The sequence below is a fragment of the Panulirus ornatus genome, chromosome 21, assembly GCF_036320965.1.
Source record: "Panulirus ornatus isolate Po-2019 chromosome 21, ASM3632096v1, whole genome shotgun sequence".
Lineage (NCBI taxonomy): Eukaryota > Metazoa > Arthropoda > Malacostraca > Decapoda > Palinuridae > Panulirus > Panulirus ornatus.
This window is the reverse complement of record NC_092244.1, coordinates 9,722,335-9,747,184: the sequence shown is the minus strand read 5'-3', so window position 1 is coordinate 9,747,184 and position 24,850 is coordinate 9,722,335. Positions and strand designations below refer to the sequence as shown.

The 24,850-nt window shown below is 38.5% G+C and overlaps 1 protein-coding gene across 1 annotated transcript in view; it reads left to right on the top strand.

The window, feature by feature from the left end:
- The window catches only part of LOC139756349 (CD109 antigen-like), a 140,432-nt gene that overhangs the window by 76,753 nt on the left and 38,829 nt on the right, over positions 1-24,850 (top strand). Inside the window, exons 15-27 of the mRNA XM_071675715.1 lie at positions 549-740; positions 1,262-1,449; positions 3,050-3,210; positions 4,062-4,178; positions 5,486-5,533; positions 10,393-10,503; positions 11,553-11,671; positions 12,148-12,213; positions 15,699-15,863; positions 18,017-18,148; positions 18,945-19,113; positions 20,930-21,075; positions 22,529-22,647. Of these exons, the coding sequence (XP_071531816.1) occupies positions 549-740; positions 1,262-1,449; positions 3,050-3,210; positions 4,062-4,178; positions 5,486-5,533; positions 10,393-10,503; positions 11,553-11,671; positions 12,148-12,213; positions 15,699-15,863; positions 18,017-18,148; positions 18,945-19,113; positions 20,930-21,075; positions 22,529-22,647 (1,733 nt within the window). The remainder of the gene's footprint in view (positions 1-548; positions 741-1,261; positions 1,450-3,049; positions 3,211-4,061; positions 4,179-5,485; positions 5,534-10,392; positions 10,504-11,552; positions 11,672-12,147; positions 12,214-15,698; positions 15,864-18,016; positions 18,149-18,944; positions 19,114-20,929; positions 21,076-22,528; positions 22,648-24,850) is intronic.

Below are 24,850 nucleotides of genomic sequence, written 5' to 3'. Positions count from 1 at the left end.
CATTTGCAACTCAACTTTATCAAGTAAGAATACAGAGTTGGAACCACCCCCAAATGTGAGAGCAGCACACCATACGAGGATGAATCAGTCCTATGTCAAATATAGGAACTGTCACAGTCCTCATATTCTAGAAGCTACTAGTCACTTTTCCTTTTCCAAAAGCTACCAGTCACACTGTTTATCTTCTAGAAGCTACCAGTCATCTTGTATATCATTGAGAAGGTACTAGTCATCCAAAAGCTACCAAACAATTTGTTCATCTTTCAGAAGCAATCACTTCTCTTTCCTGTTTTCCGCTGGTAGCATTTACCTTTGAAGTATATCTCTGTTCTAAGAGCAATTGCTGTCTTCCCTTTCCCTTTTCCAGCAGACACTACGTGCACATTTTCCCCTTCCTTTAACCTGTTCGCACTAAGTTTTGACCCTTGAGCATAACATAATGACTCTTGGGCATGATGGCTTGGCCATCTTACCCAGGGGCAGTACCACTGTGCTTAAGGGTTTGAAGATGACACAGGCTACTTATCTTTTTATAACCCTCCCTTTAGATCATGTCCAAGGGTGTGCTGGTTCACTCGGAGACAGAGGTGACTAAAGGTGATGACGTAGTGACCATAAGTATAGTTGTGGCCTCCGCCATGGCTCCAAGATTCACAATCCTCGTATACATCACTACTGAAAGTGGGGAGGTCCTTGCTGATGCTCTGGCCATCCCTGTCAAGGTCTTCGAGAACATGGAGGTAAGGTCATGGTGAGATGTTCTTTAATGACTATAACATTTATTGGCTGTAGTTTAAGACATGAATAACGAATTTTTATCTGTTGTTGCATAACATCAAAAAAGTTATGAATGTGTTAAGGCCGTATTTTCTCTGACCCATCATCACAATTTTTGAGAATGAGTATCAAAAAAAAATTAAACAGAAAGCAAAGGAAACTCTCAGAACTACAGAATTCAAGGGAAAAAAATGTTGGAATCCTTAGAAAACAGTACTCATTATATGAAATTTTTCCTTAACATATTGCAGTCCTTATTCTGTGTATTGACCTAGGACTGTACCTTTACAGAGTATACATTTAGTTGCTCTTGATATGAAAGTTCACAACATAAGATATGATACTGTGTAGACAAAATTTATTAGTTGATTCCTTTCCTACTGTCAGACAGATAGCATATGACCATATCTTCATGTGCAGCTTAATTTGTGCATAATTGATGATTAAATAAACATGATGTGAGTGTTTCTTTTCACTCTGGTAGGTGCGACTGTCATTGAACCAACACAAGGACCATTGCAAGAAGACAGTGGAAGTTGTGGTAGGTGCACCTCCAGGATCCTTTTATGCCCTGACCTGCCAGCGTGGCCTGAACTACTTCAGGCAGCACCCTAATGCCCTTACTCCAACCCGCGTCCTCGATCACATTATGCAATTGGAACCATCACCCAGGTGCGAGAATCAGCCTCTGTATATAAATGATCAGCAAAGGAGCATTTCTTCACAATAATATGAGACCATCAAAGATACAGGTGTATTCGGTAAACTCGTACTGATTACCATAGACCAGTAGCAGAGGCCACTTCGATATCATTAACATCTGGGTTTGTCCTGTCTTGTTGACTCATTCTTCAGATTGATATTGATATACAAGAAGATCAATATATATCTTCATTCAGAAATTTAGTGCTTTCTCTCCTGCTGTGTGTGTGACTTGAACTTTCAAAGATTATGCAAAAAAAATGACCAAAATTTCACAGTTAAAATTTTAAACATGATTTTGATATCACCAGTTAACTGACAGTGAAGTATATCAGTATAGAATAGATTTAAGGCTTAGTATGTACTGGACTTGGTAAGACATATTGCAGCATTGTGGGCATAACGGCTACTCTCAGGAAGGATATCCCGCTCACAATTTATTTTGGGGTAATACAGCCTCCAAGAGAATAATAGCAGGGAGTAGGGGGAGTTACTAACACTTAGGTAATGCAAATCTGTTGATAAAGCAGAGAAATGTGCATCAGGAAGTGTGTATGTTATGGAATTCAGCTGTGTGAATAAACTAGAAGTAACATGCACTTCACTAATGTCACATAAGTGGAAACAGAATTAAAAATGATGGACAGTGATATGACAAATGATATTTAATGCATAATACCAGTATTCACAAAAGTGTTATCTACACTTTTCTAAGAATTTAGCATTTGACCATGGCTAGTAGCCCGTCAGAAGAGAACTATGGTACGGCTTTATCCTTTGACCATACATGACAGACTTCTTCAGACATACACATAACAACACTTTGTATTACATGCCATCAATCAGCTACTGTAAGCAATCCTAAGAGCTTTAAATTGTCATGCCAGCTTAACCTTTCACATGACATGTATCATGTGAGCTGTTACATCAGTAGTGTCATTATGAGACCAAGTACATGTTTAAAGACTGTACAAGGAAAAATGTTGTGTTTTACCATCTAATGGATGATAATATAAAGACTATTGACAGTACTTTTCTATCTGTAGATCCCTTTCTTTCTCAGTTGGTAGAAAATTGTGCATTTTTGTCATTAATGCTAGGTTATATAAGGGTCCATGTTATTTTGGTATTCTCTGGTCGATGGATTGATGTACTGTAAGAGAAAATCTCCCACAGATGAAAAGTAGTATGAGGGCTATTGATATTTACCTCTTTATCTTCCTAAAAGATAGAAAAAAAATGTAAATTTTTTCTGATATTGAAACTTTTTTGTTAAAACTGTTAACTTATTCAAAGGTTTATAATGTCCCAGGCATCTGTGGTTCGGTGATTGACATATGTCAGTCTTGTACAGCTGTAAGTTATTTGGAATAATTTTCCTCCACGTTAGTGATGCTAAAAATTCCTAGTTATATCTCACCTCATCTGTCATATTAGATATACTTGTACATTAATTTTCTTTGTGATATCTATCCACCATTCACCCTCCCCTACCGTAATTTATTTATGACTGTCATGTTTAAATGTAATAATCCCTCTGTGTTCTCTTCCTCTCTTTCTCTTTTTGCAGGACAGTTCACGGGGTCTTGCACCGGTCTCGTGAAGGATTGTTAGCTGATCGACTGGTACCCCTGGCAGCGCCCAGCTATGCTGGGGATGTTCTTGCCACCTTCCAAGAAGCTGCACTGATCCTCCTTACTGATGCTACCATCTCCCTTACGCCAGGCAGAGGTCTTGACTTTTCTCTTGTAAAATTTGTTCCTTCACCTCATAGTCTCACCTGTCCTATGTTCAAAGATTTATCCCATCCTTAAAAGAAATTTAGATGATTGTGGTCTTATGATGTTTAATTCAAAACTTTAGCAGCTTTTGATTATAACTTCATGATTTTGTTCCCATTTTGTTGGAACTGAAGTTACATATGAAAACAGAAATCTGTAGCCTCATTAGTTAATTACATGATGAGAACCTACCATCCTTAATTTGTTATGTTTTCTGCATATAAGAATAACAAAGAGAAATAGGGAATATCTTGGTGCACAGTTCAAGGAGAATCTTCACTTTAGTGTCATGTGATTTAAAAAGAAATCAGAATGGTATGCATGCTGATTAAGCCAGTAACACACCAAGGAAGCATGTTTTAAGGGAGTGTTGTTATGACACTACCTCCATTCCTTGAGATTTACGTCCCTCTGTGGGATAGTTATTTAAACAGTTTTATCAGAACTAAAGAATCAAAACATATGTGGTGTTTAATAGTGGAGGTTATGATAATCATGGATTTAACAACTGTAATTCAGTGTATGTGTCATTTTCAAGAGTTTGTTGATGGAGATGAAATGGTATGCCAGATAGTGGAGGTTATGATAATCATGGATTTAACAGCTGTATTTCAGTGTAAGTGTCATTTGCAAGAGTTTGTTGTGGGAGATGAAATGGTATGCCATGTGTAGTCATCCTTTACTTGAGGGCCTTCATTACACTTTGAAAGATGTCATTGTGCTCGAAGAGATGATTCAGAGTATTTGAATAATTAGATTGTTTTTGTTGATGGTTTGACTGCTTGCCTTCCTCTGTTGCAGATAAAAGATGCAACATTACCGAAGGTTACATGGAATGTGGGGACGGTTCCTGCTTCCTACCTGAGCACCAGTGTGACGACATCCATCACTGTACCAATGGAGCAGATGAACTGGGATGTGAGTACTTTGTTTGGCAGAGGTTAAGCAGGCTAGGGAATCTCTCTCTCTCTCTCTCTCTCTCTCTCTCTCTCTCTCTCTCTCTCTCTCTCTCTCTCTCTCTCTCTCTGTAAACTAAATTCTCCATCCCTTTCTCCTGCTTACTATCTCTTTTGTTTTTCCAAGTTCAACAATAATGTTAGTTTGAGAACTTCCACATGCCAGCAAATTACCTTCTGTCATGAGAGCCTCAGACCACCAATGTTTGCTTACAGAGGTAGCAGAGACCTGGATATTTTGATTGCACATTCAGTCACCACTGCTGCCTCTTAAGTTCCTTGTTTTGAAGGTGATGATAGTGTGCCTTCTCTTTCTTTTCCTCAACAGCATGTCCACAACTTGCTTTGGTTACTCTTTCTGGTGGTTCAGGGCTTGAGGATCAAGTTATCTTTTGGTCAAGTTTAAAGTCTTTATTTTTTTATAAATGATTTTCAGTTTTTTGTACTTTCACCATATCTTGTAAAATAAACATTTTTCTTCTTTTCAACCATCCCAAAGAAGTACTGTTGGGTGTTTGTATGATAAACTGATTTACCTGACGTACCCTCAAGTTCTAGAAATTATTACACCTCTGATAGCAAACTACCCACTTAAAAAAATAAACCCTCCCATATTTGAAGACTGCATGACTGCAGTCTTTATGATTTGGTCCTCCAAGTGGTACAGCACATCAAGTGTTCTAAGATTTTTTTTTCGATTCATGATATCCATTTATGGACTTCTAAAAGTAACTCCTGAAGTTTGCCTTTTTAAAAGTTTCATGGATCCTCAAGATCATCATTATCTTTCTAAATTGTGATGACTGTTCAGGGTTTGAGATTTCTGAAGAAAACCCATCTCTGTACATTAGCTTGATATTTACTCCATGGGTAAAGTTTTCCCTTATGACTGCGAAGCAGTTATATTGTGGGATTTAGTAGAGATGTCTGTAAGTCATTTAATCAAAATTTGTAGTATCCCATCCAACAAAGTTTGTTTCATGATGTTATTGTTGCGAACATTAGAGGATTTACTTCACTTGCTGCTGTCTCTGCATCTCCTCAAATTGCTTTCACTGAAAATGGATTAGACCTAGTAAATGTGCATGTACATGAAACAGATGATTAACTGCTTAAGAAGCAGTTAGATAACAATGAAAATCATAACTCAATACTTTTTCAATATAATATGATTTATTTTTTGTATGTATAATGCCTGTTGGGTGTGTGCATGTGTGTTTTTGTTTATGAGAAAGATAGATTACATGAAACTGTGTATTTTCCTTTTAGGTGAGAGATTGTACCACGATTTTCCACTACGACATGATCAGCAGGAGGGTGAGTCCTTACTGCAGTGTATTATTTTTTGTTTCTCTGATTTGTTTCAGAAACATTTGAAATATTGCAGTGCCAGTCACAAGATTATTTTTGTCCTCAGTGTCCTGTTTGATTCACCTGTGTATTTGTTGTATGAAAAAATATTTTGGTGTCAGAAAGTCAAATAGATGGAATTCCAACAACACAGTTTCACTGGAAGCCTGACTGAAATCCACAAACAGTCTGTGGGTGGGTTAGGTTAGATGGCATGATTTTATTTCAACATTTTTTCATAGACAGAGGTTCCACTCGAGGCTAGATTGTAAACGAAAAAATGGACAAAGGAATTAGATGATAAAAAAGTCATCTTGAAAACTGTTTACTGCTGTACCCCAGTTTGGCATTCCGAGAATTTATCCCTTTGGCATAAAAAATTATTTTTTTTTCATGGTTTTTTGTCTTGGGTTGAGGAATTTGAATGAATATTCTTTGGTTTAATGAAAGGGTCTCCAGGTTGTAAGGGGAAGAATTGAATTAAATCTACATTTTCAGAACCATTTTATGGTTTAAAACCTGTAATTAGGTCTCCTTAACACATCTTTTTATTGGAATTATAGATTTGATTTATTATTTGGTATATTGTATTATATGGAAATGTATGTTAGAGTACAGTATGTGCTGAATTATGTTGCATGTGGCATATGTTAGAACATGTGTTACTACCTTTAGTGTACAATATAAAGACACATGGATATGATGTACCTAAATACTTTTCATGTTTTATTCTGTAGTGGTGCATTGTTTACTGTAATGTCAGTGTAATTGATAATCAGAATGTAAGACCACTAGCTAATGGAAAATAGAAACATCCCGATGTTTAGGGTATGGAAAAAATTTCACTCATTATGGATAGATTTTTTTTCCCCACTTCCAAAAATTTTTGGTTGTGGTGCATAAGTCTGTAAACTGAAATACGAGTCCCTGACACAGTTAATAGGTGGTAATGAATGCAGGAGTGACCAGCCTGATGTATGTCATGAGCTCAGTACTGTTAAGTGTCTATCCTCCCACAAACATCTCTACTGGTGTAATGTGGACAGTTTTCACATTTGCCTCGATGCTTTCAGTTCACACCAGTTATATTGACTGTCCAGATAACTTGGAAACTGGGTTTCCAGAAGCATATTGGATCCTGATAATCTTGGGAGATCAGTTTCTTCATAAAGTCTCTATATCTTGTTCAAAGATGATGCTGATTCATGCAGGTCCCCAAAATTTCCAATGAGAAACTTTCCTTAATCATGTTAGATTCTAATTACACTGAGATATGCATTTCATTATTATCATCTTTATGTATAGAAGTAGATTTGCATGGGTACTTACTTCCCTCAGTCCCTCACATTCATCTCCAGTTGTATTTCAAGGATATTATTAGATAGAGTGGGCTAAAGCAAAGCCTGTGTATTGTTTTGCTGTTAAACAAATACTTCTTTACACATAAACATTAAAAGCTGGAATAACATGCCTTCATATAATCACTGAACACTGCAGTAAGCTGCCTACTTATTGTCGATGAATACTGAAGTTGGCTGCCTGCTGATATCATAGGTTATATCCCAAAAATGAGATGGTTATTTCCATTCTGTAGATTACCATTGGAAGGATAAAGGTGAAAAAAGATAAACTCCTTGATGAGGTACCCTTGTTATAGGCAAGTGAGCTACCTGTTACTTGTTTGTTGTATTTATAAGACTCTTTCCAGTTATTAACTTGGCTTTCTCTTGCTCAAATTTCATAGTTGGTGAGACTTCATGCACTGACATTCCTTTGACTTGAAACCGAACGATATGTCTCTCCTTATAGATGATTTGAACTGTAGTTACTGATATATGGCAAAGCTTATCATCTTGGATTTTAATCAGACTTGGCGAGTTTGCTTGTTTAGTTGATTTCCAAACCAAGTTCAAAAGCAAAACCAAATGGCGTATTCTTACACTCTAAACTGTTATTTCTGTGTATGAGCCGTGTTGCTGTATTTAAGATGTGATCGCTTCTCTTCTTAGAAATGTTAAAGCTGTTTACAAAAGATATTCATTTGATTATCTCATAAACTCTTAATTTAAAGCAAAGCCAAATGGCGTATTCTTACACTCTAAACTGTTGTTTCTGTGTATGAGCCATGTTGCTCTATTTAAGATGTGAATGCTTCTCCTCTTAGAAATGTTAAAGCTGTTTATAAGAGATATCCATTTGATTAACTCATAAACTCTAAATTTAGAAGGATGAGGGCTGATCCAGCATATGATGACCGTAGTTCCTCCATCATAATAGTGTTACCTGTGTGGGATACTCCTGGCTAAATCCACAGTTGGTTTGTTATTATCACTTGTTATAATTGGTTTCAGGGTGAGAATGTGGATGCTAGAGATGAAGTGACGAGGGGAATGAGAGGTAGTGAGGTCTCTAAAGGTGAAAAGATAGGTAAAATGGATGAAAGGTGGGTAAGTTAGGGTTATTGGTTACATGGAAGTGAATAATTGAATTGGTTTGTAATTACTGATGACAGTAAGTGATGTTACTTGTTCATTAGTAAACATAATTGAATGTTGAAAAGTTTATCTGACAAGGAAATTTATATTCCAGTGTTGACCTCAACACTTGTAATATAAGTAGACATTTCTTGTGTAATTGATGACAAGTGGTTGTAGTGTGTGATGTGGTTAGGTATTCAGTGTAAATGTATAGTTACACCAAATTATTTCTCATTGGTAAATATTCACAAACATTCAGACAATGATGAAATACAACCTTTTTCATTAGTCATGGATCAGTTATTTTCTGAGCTGCAGTTGAGTGAGTTTTAGTAAAATGAGATTTTGTATCGTAAGATTATCTTAACTAGCCATTCTGAATCCTAGCAGTGTGTGCATACATGCACTTTTTCTTATAATTTGCTCAGCTGGTACCTGTGCAGGCCTTTATAAACAGCCCCTCTGCATAGCAGATATGGGATACATGCATTTTTTTCTCCATGATTTGCAGGTATGTACCAGTACAGGTCTTTAGATTTTTTCTGGCAAGCCTTTCTCTTACTACTGAAGATACTGATTTTAGCTCTGGCTTCATGGCATGTGAGGGTGTTTTGAAGAATTCATCTGCTAATATGAAGGAAAAAAAAAATGAAATCAGTGGTTTGGTTGTTAGGTTCTCATTGCACACAGTCTGTATAGGTGTGGAAAAACCATTCCACATTTTTGCAAAGCTTCATTTTTTGTTTCAATTACCATCTTGATGATATGCATTGATGAACAACTAATATCATTACTCATGATGTAAATTCAGTGAAAAATGTCACTGTTGTTAATTGAATAAACAACCCCATAGTGTTGAGTGACCCAGTTTGCCCTGCATACTCAGTTTCTCTCCAGCTTACCCTGTCGTGTAGAACATTATTTAGTTAGCAGTAATGACTATACTTTTCAACAAAAGGAAGTTTTATGAGTAGCTGTATATTAGGTTGTTAAAAGGTACACTTAGATGCAAAACAAGTAATTTTCATTCCACATGAATCTGGAGCTTCAACTACTCCAACAGACAGGATTCAAAGGTAGCTTTGAGAGGTTCTAGAAGCTGTAGGTATCTGGTGACCTCTGCCTTGGGAGCAGCACCAATTATTGTTATGTTCTGCAACATCAGTTTTACAAACTGCCCTCTTATTGTACATCTTGGGAGAGGTCAGTCTGAGTTTCTAACTTTGTTGTGTGTTTCATAGCTGATTTCAGTCTGAGTCATGGAAAATGATATCCTGTAGCTGCATATGATGACATTACTTATCAACCCTCTGAAGAAAGGTGGTATCATTTTTGTCAAGTCACCCATTAGCTTTCTCAGTCTGAAGCATATCTGACTCTGTATGTCTCTCAAACTCCTCGACTAGATTTTCATCAAACTTGGCAATTATATTTGATTAAACAGAAACTAAGACAAACTTAAGTCAGCAAACAGTAATAAGTTATCCCTACAAATGATATTCTCTGTAAATGCCAATAACCAATTAAAATGTTTGGAATCATTAGTTCATAAAAGTGTGGAGAGAACAGCAGTACTGCTCACTGTATGTTGTCATACACAATCATGAGTTGGTGGAATACTTTGCACTTGGTACACTAACAGAAAATTATGATTATTCAGTTTTGCTCTAAACTGGATTGTGTAAGCAAGAACGTTTCAAAGCAGTGGGATATCATAAACATTCATTTAGAATCATTGTAACAGTATATTGATAATAAAAGCATGGGGGTTAGTTGTGACCAAATTGGCTTGCATTATTGGCTTATCGTTCATTTTGATAAACTGTATAGAAAATGTAAAGTTTATATTGTGGTTAGCTGTTTGATGAAAACCTTATAACCTTACAAGGGAAATTTGAGAATACAAGGACTTGAGTTTGGATGAAGATGGTTGTGGTGCATTATTGACATCATGATGATCATAGTGTAACAAGAATACAATACTCATTGATATATCCATATATTGTGGTTAGCTGTTTGATGAAAACCTTATAACCTTACAAAGGAAATTTGAGAATACAAGGACTTGAGTTTGGATGAAGATGGTTGTGGTGCATTATTGACATCATGATGATCATAGTGTAACAAGAATACAATACTCATTGATATGTCCAATTGTTTTGAGGAGCACTGAATTCTTACATTGAGTGAATTTTCTTAACAAATATTTCTTAAAAGATCTGTTGATTACAGGGAATACTTTGAATACATGTAGATCACATGCAATTTCCTGTGTGTTGGAGTTTTTCTTAATCACCACCTAATTATATTTCACCTTCCATTGTGCTGTGCTGGTGATGCTTCACTCAGATCCTCTCAAGCTGAGCTCAGACTCCCTCTTCAGGCTGCTGAGGAACCACTTCATAGAGGACATATTTGATGAGGACGATGTGAACTGGTGCAACACAGAGCTGTGGATAGGTATGGTTTACAGTAGTGTATTAAACGGGGACTAGGGGTTGCCTGACCTCAAGGGCTAATAGTTTGGGTGGCCCTGAAAAAAGATCTGATTTTCCTTAAATCATCCCTGGGCCTAATAGCAAGGGTGGCTCTAAAAATGAGGGCCTGACTTTCCTTAAATTAGCCAGGGGCCCCTATAGCATATCTTTTTTCTGGGGTGCTTGGTTCAAAATGAATTATCAGTGCTTTTATGATCAAAGTTCTGGCAGGCTCTGAGATGGTATGTTTGCCTATTTAATAATGATAACTTGAATTCTTGAGGATCTGATGCACCCTTGTATGTCTCCTTTTTCCTTGACAGTTCTCTAGAAGTCATATGTAATAAGTTTCTTTCACAAGAGTTCTGGAAATGTATAAAGCTTGTTTGATTTTACTTAGAAGAGAAGCATATATGCTGTATTGTTTCTTTGAATTTTTCAAAGATCTTCCAAAAAGTATGGGTGGAACAGAAATGTTTTGGTCCTCAGGATTGCAAAATCCTTAATACTTCACTGTAAGGAGAAATTGGATAGTGAAAGGATATTGTGTGGAATATAAGTAGTGTTTTGTAATTGACATTTGGAAAGATTTAAACTGAAGGGATCTATTCACTTTTTTTATTGACATTTTAGTCTTTATTCTTAAAGTTTAGATGTAATAAGTTTAGTGTAACCTTCAGTGTCACTCCAGAAAACCTTCAGTCTTTGTAGGCTTCCTTCATGGACCTGGATACCTTGGAAAAATCATGCTCCCAGATCTACACACTGTAGGTGTCTTGAATGACTTCACTGTACTGAACAGTGCATTGGAACTGCTTAGGCCACCTTGGATGTGAATTATGACTGCAGACTTGTGAATGTAGTTTTGCAGGGCACCCAGGTCCATGATGGTAGCATACATAGACTCAGGGTTTTGTGGAGCAACTTTGGATGTCACAACAGATCTTGCTGTTTTAGAATTACAGTTCACATTTTGCGATCTGGTTGGTGAGATTGTATATGAAACAGAGCAACTTCCTCTATGTTGCACAGGTCACCATGGGCAGGAGGAGTTGCAGCGCGAGATAGCTAAGACTGCGGAGTCCTGGGTACTGGAGGGATACGCTATACACCCTGAAAAAGGCCTGTCTTTCACTAAACAACCCATTTTTGTGAGTCACGTGTGCTGTAACATGCATACATCTTTTATTGTGCAATAAAGGGACTAAGCATAGAGTAGTGTGGCTTTCAGTGCATTGTTCACAAGATTTGTATGCCTCTCAGTACTGGCTTGGTTGCTAAACTTAAGGAAAAATGAACCATTAACTGACACCAAGTATGGTGTAAGAGTGATAAGAACTATCACAACTCATAGCCCAAGTTTAGTTTGAGATCTTGATATCTATCATAACTTGCAGCATTGTTATTCAAGTACCCATGCGACCTGTTGGTTGAACAAGGAAAAAGATTTGATGAAATGTCCAAATCGTGTCTAGAATCAAGTAGAAAATTTGCTTTTAAAAACCTTAATGTAGCTTAAATCAGTTAGTTAATGAGGACGTACTTTAGGCAATACTTTGCAGATTCTGCAATACCACAACTTAAAGAAGCCAGTGAACTTAAGCCTTCCACATCCCTCTGTGTACAGTTCGCCGGTGACCCTCCCTTCTTCATCGTGACCGAGGGCCCATCCGTGTGTCGTAGAGGAGAGCAGGTGGGTTAAGCCATCATATATATGGTCATATCAGCTTCATGCATATTTGTATGTGGACAGATTTGCCATAGTATGACAAAAATGGAATTGAAAACCATCAGTGATACAAAAACACATATTTCAAGATAACAAACCTTGAAAGTTTTGAAATAATTGTTTCTCTCTTTGTGGACTTTGGTTATTCACAAAGTATTTTCTTGATTAACTTTCAAATGTACATTTCATAGGGGAACCGATGGATGAACTATCTTCATGATTTAGGTTGTCTTATGGCTTTAACCCAGCTTAAATAGCCTCATAGTCCTTAGAAGGTGCAAGGGTTGAAAAGGAGGGCAAATGAGAGTTGAGGAGGGAGAGTATCATTAAACTGTAGGGAGAATAAAAAGATTTTTTGGAAGGAGGTAGATAACGTGCGAAAGATAAGAACAAGTGGGAACATCAGTGACTGGGGCAAGGGGTGAAGTGATAACAGGCATTGATGAAGTGAGGTGATGGAGTGAGTATTTTAAAGTGTTGTTGAATGTGTTTGATGATAGAGTGGCAGATGTCAGGTGTTTTGATCTGGGTAATGTGTGAAGTGAGAGGGTCAGGGAGAATGGTTTGGTGAAGAGAGAAGAAGCGGTGAAAGCCTTGCAGAAGATAAAATCAGGCAAGGCAGCTTGTTTGCAAGGTATTGCAGTAAAATTTATTAAGAAAGGGGGTGACTGTGTTGTTGATTGGTTAGTAAGGATATTCATTGTATGTATGGATCATGGTGAAGTGCCTGAAGATTGGAGGAATGCATGTATGATAGTGTCAGTGCACAAAGGCAAAGGGGATATAGGTGAGTGTTCAAACTACATAGGCTTAAATTTGTTGAGTATTCCTGAAAATTGTATGGGAGGGTATTGATTGACAGGGTGAAGGCGTGTGCAGACCATCATACTAGGGGGAGCAGTGTGGTTTCAGAAGTGGTTAAGGATGTGTGGAACAGGTGTTTGCTTTGAAGAATGTGTGAGATTCATAGAAAAACAGATGCTTTGTGGAAGGTCTTAAGAGTATATAGTGTGGGAGGTAACCTGCTTGAAGCAGTGAAAAGATTTTATCAAGGATGTAAGGCATGTGTGCTAGTAGGAAGAGAGAAGAGTGACTGGTTCCCAGTGAAGGTCAGTCTGCAGCAGGGGTGTGTGATGTCTCCATGTTTTCTTTTTATTTGGTTCTGGATGAGGTGGTTAGGGAGGTAAGTGCAAGAGTTTTAGAGAGAGGAGCAAATATGCAGTTTGTTGGGGATGAGAAGGCCTGGGAAGTGAGTCAGTTGTTGTTTGCCTGAGATATAGCACTGGTGGCTGATTCAAGTGAGAAACTGCAGAAGTTGATGACTGAGTTTGGAAAAGTGTGTGAAAGGAGAAAGTTGAGAGTAAATGTGATTAAAAGAGCAAGGTTATTATGTTCAGTAGAGTTGAGGGACAAATTAATTGGGATGTAAGTTTGAATGGAGAAAAATTGGAGGAAGTGAAATGTTTTAGATATCTGGGAGTGGACTTAGCAGCGAATGGAACCATGGAAGCAGAAGTGAGTCACAGAGTGAGGGAGGGGGCGAATGTTCTGGGAGCAATGAAGAATGTGTGGAAAGAGAGAATGTTATCTCTGAGAGCAAAATTGGGTATGTTTGAAGGAATAGTAGTTCCAACAATATTATATGGTTGCAAGGCATGGGCTATAGATAGGTTTGTGCATGAGAGTGGATGTGTTGGAAATGAAATGTTTAAGGACAAAATGTGGTGTGAGGTGGTTTGAACAAGCAAGTAGTGAAAGGGTAAGAGAGATATGTGGTAATAAAATGCGTGTGGTTGAGTGAGCAGAAGAGGGTGTGTTGAAATGGTTTGGACATATGGAGAGAATGAAAGAGGAAAGATTGACAAAGAGGATATATGTGTCAGAGGTGTAGGGAACAAAGTGAAGCGGAAGACCAAATCGGAGGTGGAAGGATGGTGTGAAAAAGATTTCGAGTGACCAGGGCCTGAACATACAGAAGGGTGAAAAGTGTGCAAGGAATAAAGTGAATTGGAACAGTGTGATATACTGGGATCAGTGTGCTGTCAATGGACTGAACCAGGGCATGTGAAATATCTGGGGTAAACCATGGAAAAATCCATGAGATTGTTTGAGCAGCTGATGTTGGTACAGTCTTGCCAGAGGTGACTTTTCACTTGTGGTGTAACCGAAAGCAGGTAGAGTCCACAAACACTGCCAGTATGTATACTGGATGTGGATAGGGAGCTATGGTTTCGATGCATTATACAATACAGCTCGTGTATGAATGTGAGGGGACGTGACCTTTGTCTGTTTGCTGGCGCTACCTCACTGATCCAGGAGGTGGCGATGCTGTTTTCTGTGGGGTGAGGTATGCTGGAAAACAGACATAGGAAGGCCACATCCACTCTTAGGCATGAGTGGGTGACTCTTACTCATCTGCATTCTGGACTCCACTCCTCTCACAAACATAAACAAGGATTCAGTGTATCACAAGATCCTTCTTGCCCAAGATGCACCTTCCATACTGAAGACGCTGAACCCCTTATCCTCTGTTATTCTACACTCGCCTTACCTAGACATTCTCCCCACTTCACTTCTTGACCTTTTATCCTGTCCAGTGAACATGGCGAGTTTCCTGAGTGCTGGAGGAGCCACTGAGAAGGGGATCCTTGAGCAGGATCTTTACCGTCCTGTTCATCTAACCCTTCTGTGGGGCTTGTGCACACATTGAAAAGTGTGGTTATGCTGTATGTGTGTTTTTGGGGGGTAAGTGCAGGACAGTTGAGGAGTATGTGTTTAGTATTTTCACTTTGGAAGTTATATCTTAAACATGAGGGGTCCTGTGATACATTGAATTGATGTTTATAATGTTGGGGAGATGGGTCGTGTTTAGAGCACTTGCATGAGAGTGTAACATGTGTCAGGAGATATTTGTTTCTGATGGATGTATGTTAGGCAGGGTGAAGTTTAAGTTAGAGTATAGGCTTTTTAGTGATTGTAGATCATTACAATGTGAATTTGTTTGGTCATTGTTATGTTCGCAGGGGAGGTGGGGGATCTGTGAATATAGTTTGCTTAAGTGTGATGCAAAGGTGAGCTTTTTGTTTCTGCATTAGGGATGGTGATTGGTTATCTTTGGCTAGGAAGGGGCTAGTGCTTGTTGCAAAGAACTGGGTGCTAAGCATGTTGAGGTGGGAAAGTATAGGAAGACTTCTGTTTTACTGTGTAAAATAAAGCAAAGTATAGTTGTCTTTTAGATCTCTAAAGATGGGCTTTATTGGTGATGTTCTCAATAATAACTCTGTCATGTAGAAATATAAAGCTTTTTAACCCTTTGAAAAAAAATTGTAAACCTGACATGAAAAACATAGCAAAACAGTCTTTTACACCACCTCTCCATTTAACCATGATACACCTGTTTTTCCAACTTGATTATTCTATTTTACCAGCATGAATCTTTGTCTTGACAGATCTCAGTCCGTGTGCTGGTTTACAACTTGATGGCAACTGCCATTCAGGCATTGCTACTGCTCCATGACAGTGATGACTACCGCTTTGTTCATGTTGAGGCAAATGGCAACGTTCAACACTTTAACCCCAGACTGTCCAGTGGACAGCATCACCACCTCCTGTTTGTGAGTTCCTAATGATGATTCTTCTAACTTTTCAACATTTTCACACTTCTGGTCACTACTCGTTAAAAGTCTTACTTCTAAACATGTCACATTTCTCACTTTTATTCAATCTTCATGCCACTTTTTACACATGCTACAATTTATGTGTGGTTGTTCTTCCCTCCTATGTTCAACACCTCTGCTCTCTAATCGAGCATACCACCATTAGTCACACTTCTTATGAGTGGGTCAAGTGTTTGACCAGCTTTGGTCAGATAATTGGATTATTATTGTTCATACTACTTGCCATTTCCCGCGTCAGCGAGGTAGCGTTAAGAAGAGAGGACTGAGCCTTTGAGGGTATATCCTCACTTGGCCCCCTTCTCTGTTCCTTCTTTTGGAAAATTAAAAAAGAGAGGGGAGGATTTCCAGCCCCCCTGCTCCCTTCCCTTTTAGTCGCCTTCTACGAAACACAGGGAATACGTGGGAAATATTCTTTCTCCCCTATCCCCAGGGATATATATGTATCTGGGAGTGGATCTGGCAGCGGATGGAACCATGGAAGTGGAAGTGAATCATAGGGTGGGGAGGGGGCGAAAATCCTGGGAGCCTTGAAGAATGTGTGGAAGTCGAGAACATTATCTCCGAAAGCAAAAATGGCTATGTTTGAAGGAATAGTGGTTCCAACAATGTTTTATGTTTGCAAGGCGTGGGCTATGGATAGAGTTGTGCACAGGAGGGTGGATGTGCTGGAAATGAGATGTTTGAGGACAATGTGTGGTGTGAGGTGGTTTGATCGAGTAAGTAATAATAGGGTAAGAGAGGTGTATGGAAATAAAAAGAGCGTGGTTGAGAGAGCAGAAGAGGGTGTTCTGAAATGGTTTGGGCACATGGAGAGAATGAGTGAGGAAAGATTGACCAAGAGGATATATGTGTTGGAGGTGGAGGGAACGAAGAGAAGTGGGAGACCAAATTGGAGGTGGAAAGATGAAAAAACTGCAGCAGGGATTCATTTGAGCTCCTCAGATATTTGTAAACCCAACTTTTAAAGGTAGAAAAGCTGCAGTAAGAGAGGATAAAAAACAAAAACAAAAGACAGGAGAGAATTTCACAGTTTCACTGTGTGTGTAACCATTGTAGTGATATTGTTTAGCTGTTATTACATTTGTCTCTAAGGGATTTGCTTTAATACCTGACCGAAGAGAGTTGTTTTGACAGGTTGATATCATAATTGGTTAGCTGGGCTTTGTTAGAGTCCCTCTGCCCTGGACGGGATGGAACAGATTTATATAAGTCCTTTAAAATTCATATGTATTACAAAAATTTGTCTTAACACAAAACATTTTTTTAGACTGATGCATACCTTAGCATCTCCCATTTATCTCTCTATATATCTGCCTAACTGTGTCTCTGACACCTGTTCCCTTCAGTTACTCTCTCAAGAGGGTGGCCATGGCAAAAGCCTCCAATTGCGGTGAACTCCAGTGCCTCTTCATATCCTTTAGTGCCTCACTCTTAACAGGCCACTGGCAGAGGGCAACTTTAGTACAGTGTTTTCATAGACTTATTCCGAATGTTACTACTGACTACCTAATGTGTACACCTAATGTTCCTGCCTTATGTTCCAAGCTACTACTTGCACCTAATGCTTCCACCTAATGTTCCTACCTAATACTTTTATTTAATATTTTTACCTAATGCTCCTGTCTGATTTCTTACCTGCTACATCTGTCTATTGCTTCTGTCATTTTGCCAAAAGGCAGTACTATTGCATAGTGCACACCACAGGAAAATCTAGAGATACAAAGAATGAGATGCGTGAGTTAAGTGTTGCCAAGTGTTATGTGTGACAAGGAGAGATTGTATGTTTGTGGAAAGAATGCCACCAGTCCACCTCTGATTGAGGTAGAAAGAAAAGAAAGCTTCTTGGGTCAGAGGAGTGCGGTTTGACAACCACTGAAGTTCTGGCTCATTACGCATCCATCGCTAACCTTCACGATCCATAGGTGGGTAGTATTGGTAATATACCTCCCTGGTTGGTGGCTGCCCTACCAACCACTGCCTACCCTTAGCACCTCCCATAAGTAATCATTTGTTGTCCTCAGAGACTCCTTTCATTCATCTTATCTCCTTAAAGTTTATTTCATTTATGTAGCAGTCTCCATATCCCGCAGATCCCAGGTGGAGGAGTGAAGGAAGTAGTGCTGCCCTTAGCAGTAATGCGGCAATCAGGAACAATGGAGGTGACAGTTGAGGCAGTGTCACAGGTCCGCAGAGACATCGAGACTCTGGAAATAGAGGTTAAAGTAAGACTTTCAGGTAGAATGAATTCATACTGCAATTCTGAAAATAGCTTTTATTAAACTAATAGATTTACTGAATGCACATTTATATTCATCGCTATGATCTTTTTGTTTATCAATGATTTTTTTGTTTTTTCTTGCTCCTTTTTCTAGTATTCCTTTTCCTTACTTCTACAAACTTCCTTTGTCTTAAACTGTTTACCTTATCAACTAAGATGTTAAGTAAGCCATGGGTCATAAGTTAGGCTTTCCCTGTTGGTTATGCAGTTGGTTCACTATAAATCAGAACCCCCAACTCCAGAAATAGTGTAACCATGAAACAACATCCAAATGACTGGCTGCATATGTTTATTACTGGAAACATAGTAACCACAGCCCTACTAAAGTTACCAAACCTGTTACAAAGTAACAACACAACTGCAAGATTTCTTTGTCTTGGTAGCTTTTTTAGTGATTGTCCATATGTCACTTTTTCTCATCATTGTTGAATCCTCTGGGCAGTAGGTGATGTTATAGAGAGAGGCATACGTTGTGTTGCATTATTTCAGAATTTACAATAATACTCTCTTAACAGTAGAGACCATACTATTCTGAAAATTATAGTTGGCAACATAGTGTAAATGCTAAACATGCTGGTTTTCATTAGAAGGAGAATAAAACAAAAAACAGAAGTATAGATGATACAAATACAAGACTCTTCAACACAGAGCCCTCTACACAAGTATCTTTAGATCATACAGAACTTAAGAACACACAAATCTGTGGATTTGGATACTTAAAGAATTATATTTTATTTAAGCCTGAGGGTGTCCCTGTTAGAAAACACACGTCACTGGTGCTGGACTTGAAGAATCGTGCCCTTGTGTATGAGTTTTTGGATATTCCTGTTGATGAGAGTCCTATCATCCCCTTCAGCATATATAGACAATTTCTGTATGGCTCCCGGGCAGCAAGGATTTCAGTAGCAGGTGGGGAACATATTTGGATCATAACTTCATGCTGATTTACTGTCTATCCAAGAAAGTTAAAGTGAGTGTTTGATTTTCTCCTTATTCATACTATTTTATTGTAATGTTAGTGCCTTTGTAATGCTTTCAGACATGTCGTTATGATGATTGTTTATGTTGATTTAGATAACATTTTAGAATAGCATTTCTTTGAAATCTGCAAATTTCTACTTGGGCTTCTGGCTTGAAAACCAGAGGAAGAGGGATTATTGCCAAAGGAGTGGAAGAGTGAGTGTTAGGCCTACTTTTAAGAAAGAAGTTTAGGGAGATGCACTGAACAGCAGATCAGTGTTTCTAATTAGATGATATGTAGAATGTTAGAAAAGATAATCATAAAGCAAATAGATGATTCCTTGTAAAGGAGACTCCATCTTGGAGGCTGTATGTGTTCAAATGAAAGTTATCCAAAACTAATCCTGCTGATTTCTCTAATGGACTGAGATAGGTAAGTAGATTTTGCACTTGCTCTTTGACAATTAAAAGGTATTGCACACTGTTTCATGCAAGAGGCTGGTTAGCAAATTGTATGACTGGCAGACGTATGAGTGAAACTCTCCATTGGCCTGAAATTCTCTTGTATAGAAATGAACAGAGAATATGTAAATGATTTGGAATAATTAGTGGTATACTGCAGTTTGTGTGTGTGTGGGAGTAAAATGTTTAAAGACAATCTGCAGGGCAAGGAGGATTGATCGAACTTGAAATGATAGTGTAAGAGGTGTGGTAGTAGAGAGGGGAATGAGAGAGCTGAATAGAGTGTGCTGAAATGCTTTGGACAGTTGGTAAGATTAAGTGAAGAAAGGATGACTAAGAGCATATGAGTGTCAAAAATGGAAGGAGCAAGGAAAAGGGGAAAGCTAGGAGGAGGTCAAAGGATGGAGTGAAGGATGCTTTGAAGTCTTGGGACAGAAACATGCAGGAGGGTGCGAGGCATGTAAGGGATAGAAGAATTTGGAGCTTTGTGGTTTACAGGGAATGACATGCTGTCATTGGGCTGCACCATGGCATATGAAGCTGCCTGAAAAACAACAGAAAGTTCTACGGTGCCAGATTGTGGATAGTGGGCTCTGGTTTTGATGCCTTGTAAATGACAGCGAGAGAGTGGATGAGAATGAATGAGGCCATTTCTTTCTTTGTTCCTGATGGTACCACATTAATAGGGGAAATGGAGGACATGTATGAAAGAAAGAAAGAAAGAAAAGAGAGAAAAAGCTCTAATGGAGGACAATAAAAAGTGTACCCGAAGTAGAGGAGCTGTGTTACAAAGAGTTAGTGGTTATAGATATACCTACATTACAAGAAAGGAGACAAGGGGGAGACAGTACCATAGCTTTTGTGTTTGAATGAAGTTGTCAGTGTCACAAGTGAGCAGCTCTCCAAAATCAACAAGGAGAGTTTAATGAGAAGTCACGGCAAGAAACACTTCGGAAAACATGTGGTAAGTACTTTTGTGGTGATAAAGTGGGGAATGAATGGAAGAAGCTAAGTGATGAGACTGTGAATGCAGGCAGTGTACATAGATTTTAAAAGGTAAATGATAAAAAAGAAATGTTCATAGAAAGAGCCTCACAAATGCAGAACTCACTCCCTTTATCATTCAAATAGTTCATTGCATAAGACAAGTTACCTTATTCAGCTCAACACTCTAATATTTAGTAGAATAGAATTGTTGATGTGGAATGCTCCTAGTGTAAAGAACTGACCCTCAAATCAGAGTGCTCACATTGTTTAATTGTGTGGTATCTTACTAACTCCAGTTACATCCATAATTTTTCAGGTGATGTGTTTGGGCCAACACTAGAGGGCATATCAGTGGATCATACTCAGGTGTTTGGTGGACGTCATTTTAGAAGCACTGATGGTGTGGCTTTCAACTTCGGTGCTACACTCTGGACTCTGCATTACCTCAGACTTACTAACCAGGTACTTCACAGCTGTTGCCACCCTGATTTCAGCTTTGCATACTACTTATTGTTTGCCTTTTTCTTTAATGGACAGAATCCTAATAGTATCAGATAATGTGCATGATGGAGGGTTAAAACAGTTTTATAAGAATGAAGTGTATCCATGCGGATTTACCTCTTACTTCAAACCAGTATTTCAGGTACATATTCTTTCTTGGCTTCTGATCATGGCCTATGGTAACTCTGCTGCTCTAGCTCGTGAAAAACATCAGCCAGTTGATTTAGGAATTAAAATGCTGTTATCAGGTTACCTCTCTCCCATAAATCTGTTGTAGTAGCTTCATTCTGAATCTGCACCTTCTTGTTGCTCTTCAGTGGACCTTCGCAATCGTATTTTTGTGTTTCTTCAGGTGTGGCAACTACACCTGAGAGGCATATTCCAGTTTTGGTCAAGTATATGTTGTGAAAAGCATATCAAACATTTTCATATCGATATACTTGAATGTGCTCCTAATACTTGCCAGTTCATAGTTTACCTCTTTCACAATTCTTCTGATGTGAACTCTTGAGATACAGTTGACCTTTAGATATCTTTTACACATTGATATCTGAATTTATTTTCTGCTAATTGCATTCATATCAGTGCTTTCTTTTGGTATTTTCCATTCTTATTACCTTGGACTTACTTAGATGGAATTTCATCCTCATATCAGACCAACTTAAGAGTTTATACAATCCCTTTGTAAGGTAATAAAATCGTTTTCCTTCCTTTTTTCTTTCATAACCTTGGCGTTATCTGCAAACATGTTCAGGTATTAGGCCCAAAATAAAGCCCAGTGGCACATTGCTTATAACTTATCCCATATTGAGAATGTGAATTTTACCTGCGTCGTTTGTTCAGAACCACAGTTAGAGAAAAGGGGGAAGAATGCATTGAATGGTGTTTGCAAGGGAGGCACGTAAGGATAGGGATAAGTGGAGACCTTTTTTGCCGTGGCCACACCTTTGGTGGGAATTCCCAAAGGGAATAGGCATCAGAGATATAGATAGACAGATATGAAGGTGGTTCACATATCAGGCAGTCAACAGTGCACAGGTTCCTCAAAGAAACTCATGACCATCATCTTTCAAAAAATCTGATGAGTAGTTGTAAAAATATTTTTTTATTTATTTTCATGTATTTCAAACAAAATTGCTTGATTTAAAGGAATATTGGTCCAGTTATATTTTTTCAGCATCTCAACCAATTTAGGGATGAGTTAGTTTAGATTTAAGGGTTTCAGTGTATAGGTATTTCACTGCATTAATATCTGATTTAATGGTAAATCCTTGTCTGTTAAAAATGCACATACATGGATATGTAGGTTTTACCAGTCTATTGTAGTTTTATTGTATGTGGATATCTAAGTTTTACCATCAGAACCATCATATCTTCTGTATCCACTGATCACTTCAACCCATTTGTTTTGCAGTTGGATGTGACAGAAGTGCGGGATGCATTTGAGTACCTAACAGTACAGCTTGCTGGGCTACTAAGGCGTTACTCTGTTGGTGGCTTCAGCATGTGGGCCTTCACCCCTCCTAGTGTCTGGTATGTTCTTTGTTTCCTTAATCCCTGGATTGAGTAAGAGTAAATTTTCATTGAAAAGTTTGGCATTAGTATACTTTTCATTTGTCACATATGACTTGGGAGGCATGTGCATCACTTCATCGTCATGCTTTCTTAAAGACTCATGTTCTTGTATATTAATCTCCTATGATTTCAGAATATTGACATTCTTGTTTGATTAATGAAAACATTATTAAAAGTAACTAACCAGAAGCATCAGTTAACCTGAAGATTGGTGGCATTTATGAATCACTGGTGAGAGCCACTGAGTAATTTACATGGCACATGAAGTAAAATGGTGTAATTAGTGAGTTAAATTTTTTCCATATTCTGACATTTGTTTTCATAACAAGATTAAGACCCTCAAAACGGTGGTCATGACAGTAGTCTCCATAACTAGTGATCTCCAGTGCTGCTTCTTAGAGTCTCGTATCTCACTATTGGAAAAGGACAACTTTAGTACAGTGTTTGCATAGGCTCCTGCGTAATGTTCCCACTGATTTCTTCTACCTAATGATCCTACCTACTACTTGTAGTACTGTTATATTAGCTTGTATAAATACAAGGAATCAAAGGGTATAACATGGTTGTTTCAGGTGAGGTAGAGGATGCATGGATCAATTGTTTAGTGTTTGCTTTGAAGACTTTGTGTGATAGAAAACTCTTATAGAAACAGAGGGATTTGTATATACTACGCATGGATATGGAGAAAGCTTATGATGAGTTGGTATAGATGCTTCGTGGAAGGTGTTATGAATAAATGTTTTGAGAATAATGCTTTCAGAAGCAGTGAAGAGTTTCTATCAAGAGTGTAAGGCATGTTTACAAGTAGATAATGAGGAAGATGAATGGTTCCATGTGAAAATGAGTCTGCTGCAGAGTTATGTTATGTCACCATGATTTTTTTATTTATTTATGTATGGGAGATGAGGAAAGTGAATGCTTGGTTCAGATGAGAGGCATAGATTTGCTGTCTGTCAGGGGTGGAGGGGTTTGAAATGTAAGTCAGTAACTCTTTGTTATTGACGTGATGCTGATGACAGATTCAAGTAAGAAATTGTAGAAGCTGGTTTCTGAGTTTGGGAGAATGTGTGAAGGGAGAAATTTGAAAGTAAATGTGAATAAAAGCAAGGCTCTGAGGATTATCAGTGCAAAGAGACTGATAAGTTGAGGTGAGTTTGAATAGAGAAAACTTGGAGGAAGTGTGGTGTTCTACATACCTGAGATTGGATCTGACAGGTATCCAACTTGGGTAGCCTGGTCAGGACCCCAGGCAGCCTTTGAATGCATCACAGTCAACACTGCTAACCATTACACAATGACAGCACGTCAACCCCAGTATACCACATGGTTCCAATTCACTCTATTCCTTGCACGCTTCTCAACCTCCTGCATGTTCAGGCCCTGATGACTCAAAATCTTTTTCACTCCATCCTTCCACCTCCAATTTGGTCTCCCACTTCTTTTTGTTCCCTCCACCTCTGACACATATATCCTCTTTGTCAACCTTTCTTAAACTCATTCTCGCCATATATCCAGACCATTTCAACACACCCTCTTCTACTCTCTCAGCCACACTCTTTATTACCACACATGTCTCTTGCCCTTCCACCACTCACTCAATCAGACCATCTCACACCATATACTGTCCTCAAATATATCATTTCTAACACATCCACCCCTCCTCTGTACAACCTTATTTATAGCCTATGCCTCTCAATCATATAATATTGTTGGAACTACTATTCCTTCAAACGTACCTATATTTGCTCTCGTGGATAACGTACTTTCCTTCCACACATTTTGCATCACTTCCAGAACCTTTGCCCCCTCCCCACCCTATGACTCACTTCCGCTTCCATAGTTCCATCTGCTGCTAAGTCCACTCCCAGATATTTGAAAGGCTTCACTTCCTCCAATTTTTCTCCATTCAAACTTACGTCCCAGCTGACTTATCCCTCAACCCTGCTGAATCTACTTGCTTTTATTCGCATTTACTCTCAACTTTCTCCTTTCACACATTCTTCCAAACTCAAATCACCAACTTCTGCAGTTTCTCATTTGAATCAACCAAAAGTGCTGTATCATTGGTGAAAAACAACTGACTCTTCCCAGTCCCTCTCATCCCTCACAGACTGCATACTCACCCCTCTCTCCAAGACTTGTATTTACCTCCCTCATCACT